Source organism: Pieris brassicae, chromosome 9, assembly GCF_905147105.1.
Source record: "Pieris brassicae chromosome 9, ilPieBrab1.1, whole genome shotgun sequence".
Taxonomy (NCBI): Eukaryota; Metazoa; Arthropoda; class Insecta; order Lepidoptera; family Pieridae; genus Pieris; species Pieris brassicae.
The window spans coordinates 17,245,684-17,258,411 of NC_059673.1; the positions used below are offsets into that span (position 1 = coordinate 17,245,684).

At 33.3% G+C, this 12,728-nt stretch overlaps 2 protein-coding genes across 2 annotated transcripts; both read left to right on the forward strand.

Moving 5' to 3' along the window:
- Positions 1–651: 651 nt before the first annotated feature.
- LOC123714438 (catalase-like) lies at positions 652–2,975 on the forward strand. Its single transcript, XM_045668678.1, has 3 exons — positions 652–785; positions 1,132–1,205; positions 1,539–2,975. Exons 2-3 carry the CDS (start codon positions 1,185–1,187, stop codon positions 2,973–2,975), a joined length of 1,458 nt encoding a protein of 485 aa, XP_045524634.1. The 5' UTR covers positions 652–785; positions 1,132–1,184.
- Positions 2,976–4,909: 1,934 nt separating this feature from the next.
- LOC123714599 (catalase-like) lies at positions 4,910–7,556 on the forward strand. Its single transcript, XM_045668939.1, has 2 exons — positions 4,910–5,147; positions 6,006–7,556. Exons 1-2 carry the CDS (start codon positions 5,058–5,060, stop codon positions 7,431–7,433), a joined length of 1,518 nt encoding a protein of 505 aa, XP_045524895.1. The 5' UTR covers positions 4,910–5,057; the 3' UTR covers positions 7,434–7,556.
- Positions 7,557–12,728: the final 5,172 nt, after the last annotated feature.

A 12,728-nucleotide genomic window follows, 5' to 3' on the forward strand; every position in this document is an offset into this window, starting at 1 on the left:
CCTTTGTGTTTATAAAATTCCGAAGTTATATCCCACAAACACACATGTTCTCTGTACAAAGAAACAAATGGAAGAGTTTGGTTTTCAGTTAACTTCATTGTTCGGAGTTACCTATAAAATTCCATAAAATAACAACAATGTGTGTTCACTGTTAAACGTGTATTCAAGCACTGGATTGGCCGTTCACACTATTCCAGTGGCGCTGGATTGGGTTAGCTGGAATGAAAAATAGACCGTCATTCCAGTCAACTGGACTGGATTGGTCACTGGAATGGTACATTCCAGTGCAGGTTCTCATTATTACAGTAGCATTCCAGCGCTAGACTAGAATGCTGGACTGGAATGCTACTGGAATAATGTGAACTAGGCATTATTTATTTGTGTAATCGCTACGTCCGATTTTTCAATATCATTTATTTATTTATTAGGAAGAATGTCATGAATGAATCAGCTTAATGTACTAAATTTGTATAACTTTCTACACCGATAAATAATCCTTTGATACGAATACATTTATCTATATATATAAATACATCTATACTAGATAGTACAAACTAAACAACAAAATAAATTGGTTGGGAAAGACTTAGGATAGTTAACTTTACGATACAATGTCTTTACCGTAAGAATACAGATTTCAGAATTCTCTGTCTCTTTAGCTGAAGTGTTTTCAAAAGAAGAAGAGAATGCGAAGGAAAAAGAGAAACACAACAACAGTAGGTGGTACATGGCAGAGAGGAATGCCGGGATTTGGAGAAAGCCTTTACCAAAAAAGGCCACATAAGGTACATAATTGAAGGTTGAAATAGAAACGTGTTTAAATGTAAAAGGCTATTATTATTTTCAGAATAACTTAAATTATCAATGTACCTACGCAGTGAATCGTGGTAGTATATAGACCACTCTAGATATAATACTAAAACGTAGTCTTTGTCGCACTTTCTACTAACAATTGCGTGGTAATACAATACATTCAAGTAATTTTTAGGTAATTTTGCAATTATTGCACTATCGTAAGTTGGTCAGTTCAAAAGCAAGGTTGGTCTCAAAAAGTCTCTATAAAACCAGTGACTGACGTAGAATAGAGCTGATATTTTAAAATGTAATTGGTAAAGATGTATAGGTTTTTAGTGGTTTTGGCGGTTGTCGGTGCAGTTAAGGATCCAGCAGCGAACCGACTTATAATGTTTAAGGAAAGGACCACGGTACGTTTTCTTGTTTTGAAATTAAATGTATGCTGTTTTTGAAGACGTTATTTCTTGCGTATGTATAATGAATAAGGAACACGTATTCTCTTGAAGTGATCTAAAAAATAAGTCGATTTTTCTTGTAATGTGCCAGTGTAATTTTTATTTTATTTTAGGAACAGAGTTATTTTATTCGTTATATTTACGGGTGGCCTAAATGCTGTTTCTATAACAACAAAAAATACACAGTATGGTTGTATTTATATTATGTCTTATAAGAATTGTTGTGGATTGATGACGTAATTTTTTTGTAAATTGTTGTATTTCTTATATTATAAATTTATTTCTCAGGGTCCGATTGGTATTATGACAACCAGCGCTGGAGGACCTATAGAGCACAAAGACACAAACACACTAAATTCACGATTAATATTTAATGAGTTTTTTATGGAGTCTGTAACGCATACGGTCCGAGAACGTATACCGGAGAGAGTTGTACACGCGGTGGCTGGTGGAGCATTTGGTTACTTCGAAGTAACGCACGACATCACGCATATCTGCAAAGCAAAATTATTCAGTAAGGTGGGAAAGAAGACGCCTGTAGCCGCTAGGTTTTCTCCAGTAGTTGTAGAACGAGGTGGAAGCGACACATCAAGAGACGCTCGCGGCTTTGCAGTCAAATTTTATACAGAAGAAGGAAACTTCGATATTGTAGGTTTCAACACCCCAATGTTCCTTTATAAAGACCCTGTCATCTTCCCTACTTTCGTGCATTCATTAAAGAAAAATCCAGCAACTAACTTATTTGATGCGAACTCTTTTTGGGATTTCCTCACTCTTCAACCGGAGACATTCCATATGTTTCTTTTGGTTTTTGGAGACCGTGGCATTCCTGATGGCTATCATCATATGCCTGGGTTCGGTATACATACATTCGAAGTAGTAAATGAACATGGTACAAAATATTTCGTAAGATTTCACTTCATACCTGACGCTGGCATTAAGAATTTGCGTTCCGAAGAGGCAAAGAAAATAAGTGCCGAAGATGCTGACTATAATACTAGATTACTATACCGATCAATTGCAAATGGTGACTTCCCCAGTTGGACGGTTAGTTTACAGATACTGAGTCTAGAAGATGTGAAAAATGCTAGAATAGATGTATTTGACGTTACAAAAGTGCTGCCTTTAGATGAATATCCCTTGACACCTGTGGGTAAAATGGTTCTAAACAAGAATGCCGTAAACTATTTCGCTGAAATAGAACAGTTAGCATTTAGTCCAGGAAATCTAGTACCAGGTATTCTTGGTGGCCCTGATAAACTGTTTGAAGGTCGTCGTTTGGCGTACAGAGAAGCTCAGCACTATCGTTTGGGTGCCAATTTTAATAAAATTCCCGTTAATTGTCCGATACAGTCTAAAGTTTTTGAGTATAACAGAGATGGAAGACCTCCATTAAAAGATAACGGACAAGATATACCAAACTATTATCCGAATTCATTCAATGGTCCCGTTCCATACAAGGACCACAAAAGAGTTGAGTTGTTACATATTTTCGAGGAAGATCCTAACAATTTCGACCAAGCTAGAGAATTGTATACTAATGAAATGACCACAGAAGAAAGGAGACGTTTAGTCGAAAATGTATTGTATAGATTGGCGCCGGCCGCGAAATTCCTGCAGGAGAGAGCTGTCAAGATATTTTACATAATTCACCCAGACCTTGGCAGTAAAATAGAGCAAGGGTTACTAGTTAATAGTACAAAACACTTTTGGGATGATTATTAAAAAAGATTATTGTAAATAGTGAGAAAATATTATAATTTATTTATTTAATGAAATTCTGAAACATGAGATACATTGTAAAATTGTTACAGTAGTTACCATAACGTTAGTTACTTCAGAATATTTAATATAATGGAACTTCAATAATATATTGTAGCATAAAATTTCATTTCAAAACATTTTGTCTAAAAATATATTATTTTTGTTCAGCAATTATCTCTTTTGTTTTTTACCTAATGTACCTAACTAAAATTCATGACCATGACATGATATTATGTTTTAAATGTCCTAGCTCGTACATTAAAATCAAAGTGTTTAATTAAATTCAATTCATTAAAATCAATGTACTGATACTTAACTGTGAAATCTCCTTTTGGATAGACGTCAGTGCCGTAACTGTGATTGGACTAAAAACTAATTTATACATGTCTAATAGAACAGTTATATATCTTAAGAATTGCACAGTGTTCAAACTCTATATAAACGTTATTAAGTTCTTGTACACATTGGTATTTTAATTAAATATACAGGTATATAAATAATAAAACAACATATCAATCACTTACATACGTTAATACAATAAAATGAAATAAAGTCTTAATTTCCCGTACTTAGAATCGGAGGTCATTGTACTATATTTTTTCTCTCTTTAACAAACATAATATTTCACAATATTATATTATAAGTCGTTATGTTAAAGCTGGTGTTTCATTAGGAGCATCTTTTGATCCAAGAATAAACAATAAAAATATTGAACTTTACGAGTTCTGAAGTCTTGTCAACGGCGACAACTTACAATAAACTTGTGTACTTAACTAATAATTATGTTGCACTACAGTTTCTTGTCTGTAGCACGTCATCATTGTTTCATTAAACAACACTCGTCACTCATGACTCAACCTGATATCAAAATGTTTTTTTCTTCAATCCGGTGATTCTTTTGAAGCTTTCAATACCGGATATATGATGCTAAGACATCTAAGATATCTCCCTCCTTTACGGTATACGAAAAAACTATGGCGTTCAGCCGAAAATCGACTTCGGCGTTGAAAGTGTCTTAATCTCAATGTATTATTAAGAAGAAAATGTACGTCTCTAGTGAATCACATATTGTGAAAAAAAATCTATTAATATTTTTAAAAGGTTTATAATATATTTGCACATTCTTATACTAATATTTTTATCTGATTGTATGTATCTTTTTAAAAAGTAGCTAAGGCAAATTAAGTAAATTTACAAGGAAAGCGTCATTGGTTGTTTATGAAAATAAGAATGTTCCCGGTATATCGTCGCCTTTTGTGAGACTAATGTAGTAGGTCCGGTTTTGCAAAGCAAGTATTCAGTACCGATACTTTAAATAACAAATAATTTACAAATAATTAAAATAAAATATGTTTTTACACCAATAGCTATCTGAAATTTATCTAACTAAAAAGCTTTTTTTAGATTTAAACACTGTCCTAAAAGCTGTAGAAAACCCAGAGCATTCTATTGTTAAGATAGATCTTAAAGCTCAAGTAGCAGTACGTAGTAAGAAATACATATACATAAACTTGTAGGAGGTTTTTATCCTCAAACAATTTCTGTATACCTGTTTTTTAACACTTTTATAAACAATACTATGTAGAATATAAACTTTTTTATTTTGATTTGTAATTGTATAAGTTCAAAATTTTATTTTTTAAATTTAGTTATACAGTATTTGCACGTCACTCTTAGTATTTATTTTTCCTTACTACGATTGCTTGAGAGATCGCTTGTTAGCGATAAGGCCTGCTGATAAGGTTTCCTCAATAACTAATGCTACCTGAATGTGTATATACAAAATAATAATGCATCAAAGTGTTAATAAATAAAAATTAAATAAATAAATGGCTTTGTATGTAAATTTATGTGTACGTAACAATGTTCTTAAAATCATCAGACAGCTATGATTAAATTGTATAAAATATTACGTACAGAATCGACCTGTTCAGTAACTATATATACATAACTGTACTCCCTTACTTTGTTAATCCGCCAAGAACTAGTTGTAAAAGCAAGGTGGATGTGAGCAGACCCTCGTATGGAATTCAAAGATTGAATATGCATCGTTTCATTTTACTTATTCCCTTAGTGTTAGCTTATCAAAGTGATTCATCGAAACAGTTAGAAGAGTTCAAAGATATAACTAAGGTAAGGTTTATCAATTAACAACCTTATTATATTTTAATTGAAATTTTCATTGTGAGTTTACAGTTAACATTGATTATTGATCATGATTAAACTACCTTTTTTATTCGTTATTATATTCTCAAATAGTTTGTCAAAATACAACAATTCTAACATGGTGGAAAAGTGTATCTGAATGCCCAAGTCATGCATAATTAGCAATTTTATGGATTTACACAAAATTGTTTTATATCTTAGTTAAAAGTCATATTTATCTGATCTTTGTTAGTGAATTTAATTTGAATTTATTACTGTATACCTCGGCCTTGTTGTAAGCAAATTATTTTATATATATATATATATATAATTGAAGGATATATAATTTATTTTTGCGCTGCTTTGAGCTGCTTTTGAACCCTAATTCTCTTAAAAATAAAATTATTAGTCGTTTTGAGTTAGAGTCATCATTTTATCATTTTTTTATATTGATATAGTATCAATGTGTTTTATTTAATATTCTCGAAAATTGTAACTTTTTTATTAAGGTGTATTTTAATATGTATTTATATTCAAAGCCGCGCATTTGTTTTAATTTGACGTAATACTTGTAGTTTGATTAAAAGTGGGTCCACTGTTATGAAGAATTATATGGTTACAATAGTTTTGTTTTATTAGAAGTGAACGTCTTCAAGGAATACACGATTTAAAAAAAAATAAAAAAGCAAAAAGCAAAAGATACGAAGAGAAAGTTGAGAGTAATTCGCAATTGTTGTTAGAGAAGTTTTACTCAATTGGATACTCGATAATCTTAAGATACTTGAAGTAATTTAAATTACTCTGGTACATTTTAAATAAATTATCACTTTAATTTCCGGTTTTCAGATACCTATAGGCTTTATGACAACAAGCAATGGCGCTATGGTTGAAACAAAACATGGATCAAGTACATTGAACACAAGACTAATATACAATGAATACTTCATGGATTCCCTAACACATTTTTCTCGTGAGCGGATACCAGAGCGTGTAGTACATGCAAACGGTGCTGGTGCCTTCGGCTTTTTCGAGGTAACCCATGACATCAGCCACATTTGCAAAGCACGATTATTCTCATCAGTTGGAAAGAAAACGCCTATTGCAATAAGATTTTCGACAATTGCCAATGAAAGAGGTGCAAGTAACACGGTAAGGGACGCAAGAGGCTTTGCAGTGAAGTTCTACACTGAAGATGGAAACTTGGATATCGTCGGTCTTAACCAGCCTACATTCGTCCTTAAGGATCCACTCTTTTTCACTACCTTTGCGCATACAATGAAACGGAACCCTGCAACTGACCTACCAGACGCGAACGCGAAATGGGACTTTTTAACACTGCGTCCAGAATCTTGGAATACTTTTATCAGAGTCTTCGGAGATAGGGGTATATTTGATGGCTATCGTTATATGCCTGGATTTAGTATTCATACCTACCAAGTAACGAATGAAGCGGGCACTCCCTATTTCGTCCGATTCCATTTCATTCCAAATGCGGGTGAGAAGACATTAACATCAGAAGACGCTGCAAAAATACAATCAACAGATCCAGATTATGAGAAACGAGATCTGTATAGAGCAATTGCAGCTGGTAATTACCCATCTTGGTTGCTCGCCCTGCAAATATTATCTCTGGATGATGTTAAAAATGCGGACATTGATGTTTTTGATATAACAAAAATTCTACCGGTAGATAAGTATCCATTACACCACGTTGGGCAGTTAGTTCTAGACAGAACTCCAGAAAACTTTTTCGCTGAGGTCGAACAGCTAGCATACAATCCAGCTAATTTAGTTCCTGGCATACAAGGTGGTGTCGACAAACTTTTTGAAGCGCGACGTTTGTCATACAGAGATGCACTTTATTATCGTTTAGGTGCAAACTTCAATAACATTCGTGTTAATTGTCCATTTAATACTAAACCCCTAACGTATAATCGCGACGGTCGACCGCCAGTTAAAGATAATCAAAAATCAAACCCAAATTACCACCCAAACTCGTTTAATGGTGCAGTTTCATATGTGGACTTTAATTATTTCGAAGTATTACAAATTATCGAAAGAGAACCAAATAATACAGAACAAATAAGAGATTTCTATTTATATGGAATGTCGGATGAAGAGAGAAATAGGTTGATTGAAAATATTCGCTCCAGTTTAGTGTCAGCTGCAAGGTTTCTGCAAAAACGAGCAATTGCTTTATTTGAAAGCATTCATCCAGACTTCGGGTATAGAGTAGATCAAGCACTAGCGTCAAACTTCACGATGCCATTCTAAGTAATATTATATAGTTAAATTTATATTATTTTGGTGTCATTTTTATCTTATTTCGCGGCAAAGAACGTTTCGATTTACATATATGTGACTACAAGAATATATTAATTAAAATAATCCATCATATTCTAGTAACTTATTTGAATGTGTTCCTCGAAATAAGAATAAAACATTTTTCTCATATATGATGCCTTGATTTGTAATTGTAATGTGAGTCATTTTGTAATTGGAATAATTTTTGTAATATCGTAGATTTTTCCTTGTTACAAATGTTATATCACACACGTTATTAAAGTCGAGTAAAAAAACAACGTAGCGTTTTAATTCCAATAAAAATATGAAGATTTTTCTGTGTTTCAATTTATCAAGCATTAATTCAATTTATATTATCAGACCTTGCGATAAGAACTGAGTGGCTACAGAGAATTAAAAGCTTTTCCTTGATTAATTGTCTAAAGAATAATTAATTTGTGTTTTATTTAGTATTTATCTGTGAATTCGCTCGTTATGAATATTTTAGCGACGTACCACAGGTACTTTAAGATTAATAATGAAATTATTAATAATGGTAGTAAATTTTGTTTTTATTCAACATAATTATTAACGACTTATTTCCCAGAGAAAAGAGTAACGTATATAAGCTAAATTTAATAAATGTACCTATTATTTTCCAAAAAAGGAAGTCTATGTTATTGCCATACGCGCCTGGTACCCGATCTTTTCCTTTTGAACTACAAAAGGAAAAGATCGGGTAGATTTGGTAAGCGTTCTTATAAGTTTTGTTGAAGATTAGGTAAGAATTATTGTTCAATTTAGGCTAAGTGTGCAATTCTTATCGTGTCGTTATAACCGCAACTGTGAAGCAATATATTTATTTTCTACTTTATTTTATTTATTTTCCAGTCCAGTTGTTCTTACTGGTGCTGTTAGACTATAATGTGAAAATTAGTGGCAATTTAAAATTAAACGCCTTACTTTATATTCTAGCAAAACATTTGCGAATCAACTTTGCTTGACCTCTTATGAATTTCTGTCACGACATTCTTAATCGATTGTTGTTTAAAATTATATTACGATTTAAATTGTATTTTATTGATAAATGTATTTATATTTACTCCCCAAGGAGTTTTCAGGGAGATGCATCTACATTTAACATCTAATAGACTAGAAAATGTATCTTAAAACACTCGTGTGGTATTTTCACGCACATGCGGTCACACAAGGATCTGCTTGTATTATTAACAAGGCTTTAAAAAACCTACAGTGTTTATAACATAAAGTACTTTAATATAATTCATTTCTTCCTATATTTTTTTTCTAGTAGTGGATGGTACCGCCTTGCAAACCACAAACAACACTCATGGTAGCCTGATGAAGACGCATCTTTTAGCAGACTATAAGGACATGATAACTCTTCGCAATAAATACGGTCTTTTAATGCTTATTTTACAAAAATCCCAAAAGTTTCTGATCACAGTCTAATAACGGTTTCAAAGGGGTGTTTATAGAAAGAGATATTTCATCCAATATGCGTTTGTGACTGGACATAGTTTATTGTTTAGTTTTAATTAACTAATATATAATAGTCTTATGATCTGACTTGTGTAGGGACATCTATAATCTGTGCTTCCAAATGACTAGAGTTGCGGGAAAAAGTCCATTCCGGCCGAGCTATGCTCGCCAAAACAGCCCGAGCTGAGCAGTTAAGGCCTCACGCCAATAGCGACACTGGGGAGGGCCAATCAGTGAACAGACTGGTCCAGAATCCTCTCTGTAGATTGGAGGAACAGTACACCTTCCTACCTGCACACTTGTTTCGGTGATCTCAATCTTCTACTAATACACTGCGTTCATGGCAAATGTGTATTATATTACTGATTGATATATGGATGATATGATAAGGCCATATTAAACCATACTCAGGAAAGGCGGAAGTTATCTAATACAAGCTTCGACAATGAATAACCCGATATAAGAGTTTTGTAAAGTTACTAAACATCTGCGAACAATTGTGTAAACCACTACACAGCGGTGTAACACGTCAATCAGAATGTTTTGGATAATATCTATCGAACATCACGTGTGAATATCGATAACATTGTTTTTTTGTTTTAGTTAAATGGAAAAACATTGCATCCTAACATTACAACCTTGCATAACGGAATTCTTTCATTCACTTAGGCCGCGTATGCTTTTGAAAGGGATTCTAATAAGCGTCCATTATTTAAAATTTGTAGAAGTAAGTTTACATAGTCATTAAATACTTTTTAAACTTAATTTAAAGTCATGTTAATAAAACAGGGTCTGGTCTGAGAAAAACAAGTCAAGAAAGTCATTATTTATGTCTAGAATAATTTTTATTTGCTCATTGTTCAGTGAGAACTAGAATAACATTTATAAACAGTTCTAGTTCATATAATGATGATATTATACATGTTAGATTGTTGCGAGTATCGATCTTAGTTTATTCGGTATTTGTTTCTAAAAATAATACATAAACATATATGTTTGCTGCATATTGAGTGTTTTTGTGGTTGGTACACAAATATTATTCATATAACTAGATTCCGTACGCTAACTGTATATAGCTCATGCGTAATGAGTGGCTCACGCCTCAGGAGCGCGTCTTCGTAAATGAAGATTGTAGGTAGTTCAAAAAGTTTGAAATTAAATTGTGTGATTTAGTCTCTTTACTTAGGATTGTGAAAATAATACGTGTGAAGTGAATTCTAGCGATTTTTTTAAATTATTTCGCACTTCGATCACTCCAGTGAGCTTCCGTCCTGCCCTTCAGGCGATTGACCACCCCGCGACGGCCCAAGCTGAGTTTCGAGTCTCGCAGGAGACGTCCTTGCGCTAGTCGCGGGAAACACGCCCATTCAGGCCGAGCTATGCTTGCCAAAACAGCCCAAGCTGAGCTGTAAGGCCATTATCTTGCCGACAGCATTAAAAAAAGCAGTGAATGCGGGTTGTGCTGAAGGATTCAAGCTGTGAATTTGGCAAGAGGAGCTCAGGTTATTATATGCAACTAGGCGAATCGGTAGGTAACCTCCAAAAGCTGAATTATTAATAAAAAATATATTTCTAATGTTACACATATCGAATCCAGCTTTCTAGAGAAAACGGAGCGTTTGCGGTGAATTGTGCAACGTACCGGAAGACGCTTCTACGGTCAGAAAAACAAATTCAATAAAAATTATTAACATTTAGAAAAGCTTGGAATTAGCACGAACGGAAGTTGTATATCTTTTTCATCACTTTGCTGTAAATTCTAGTACATTTTAACTCATCAATGTCCAATGTAGAAAGTTTATATCTCTTGCAGGCTATTGAATCGCAAAGCAATCGTCACTTTGTCCTGAAACAAACCACCACAGGCTTGCCAGTAAGTTGCCGATCTCGAAAGATCCTCTAAAGAACATCGGTTTAGATATCTAAGAACAGGTACAACTCTAAGTTCTTTAAAAACAGTCAGATTTTACTTGTATGATGAACTTCAGCTACGTCTTTGTAAAGCTTAAAGTAAATTAATGAAGCTATATGAATGAAAATATAATTTAATATTCTAACATTTATTTTATTTTCCATACTAAGTAAAATTATATTTAAAACAGTCAGATTTTACTTGTATGATGAACTTCAGCTACGTCTTTGTAAAGCTTAAAGTAAATTAATGAAGCTATATGAATGAAAATATAATTTAATATTCTAACATTTATTTTATTTTCCATACTAAGTAAAATATAATTTTACTTAGTATGGAAAAAAGCAGAACATTCTTTTTAAATCGTTAACACCATATACACATTTAGATTAAAGTATGTTATATTATATTTATAGTTATGTTCGTCGCTTACTGCCCGACATTTGCAATTATAATTTTTTGTCAAATTCATTTTCCATTTCCTAACTAGTGAGAAGTGTGTAATATATATGTCATGCTGTCTGTACAAAATGTCTTAATTCTTATTACGAAGGGACGCTTGCATATTAACGTAAAACAATACTATGTGAACTGTCACGCCTTTTGCGTTTAGCAGATACATATCTATAACAATGCGTAGTTAATAATAGCCTTATTACCAAGTTTCAGTATAAAATTTAGGGTTAAAGTCCCCTATATTTCGCAGAAACAAATGGTTGTTGAACCGGAAGTGGAATTCAAAGTTGCATCGAAACTTAAAGTGCGTTTTCAACTGAGCTTTAGAAGAAGTTTAGAAACATTAATTTATTTCAAATAGTATACAGATTTCACATATCGGTCAAGTTGTTCTTACTTTTACATAGTAAAAAAATAATAAATAGAAAATCGAAACAAATTTAAAAGTTCGGTCCCTGTAGCAGTGTACCTTTAATGCTGGCAACATTTACCCCCTGTATTGCGATACTTACTCGTTGAGCGAGGAAAGCGCCATCTCTGGGGCCACTGATACAATCTACCAGGCGCAAACAATCTAAAGGAAACAAAATCAAAGTTGGACGAAAGACTTATATTTAAGCCTTATATTGCATGCATTTAAATATGAGTGACTTCCTATAACCTAAAAGGAGGATGCTGTGAAAACACTGACTGGGCGAAGAAGACCCCAGTAGCTGAATCTCAGCGCAATTCAGGGCAAAATGGTGTCATCTCTCTGATTATATCCAAAATCATCGGACGTCGTGGCAGAATACTTAAACTGAGCGTTTTTTAAGGCAGTTTTTGCCGCGCACCACCGCTATGCGGTACTGCCCACTAAAGTATTTCCGAATCAATTCGATTTATGGTCCTTTGAGAACTGGCAGTAAACTTTGACTCTTCCTTGAGTTTGAGACTATTTGGGCACTCAACATCAGGTGAGCCTCCTTCCGTCCTGATCTTAAAAAAAAACAGAAATTTGATGAAAATAAGTGCATCATGTTGCAAATTATCACCCAATTTAATGATATGTAATAATGTCATAATATGAGTTAGAAATCGTGCTAGCGAACACGTAAGATAACAATTGAAGCATTCTTAACGTGTTGATATGGCAATAGGCCGTAAAGGGGATTATGTCAATTGTATTGTGAAATCGATGTCATTCGTGGACCACTTAGGCCGTTGTTCGCGGATCGTATAACGAAATATCATTTAATCTACGGTTTTTACACAATAATGTCTTCCCCTTAATAGAAACTGTAAGTATTGTTATTCGACACTTTCTTATGTTAATCAGTAAATATAAATAAACTAACCTTAGTTTAAATTACCAATAAGTCTTTAGTTAGGCTAGATCGTAATCCTAACGAAATGTTGTCTTGGGCAGAACCAATTTA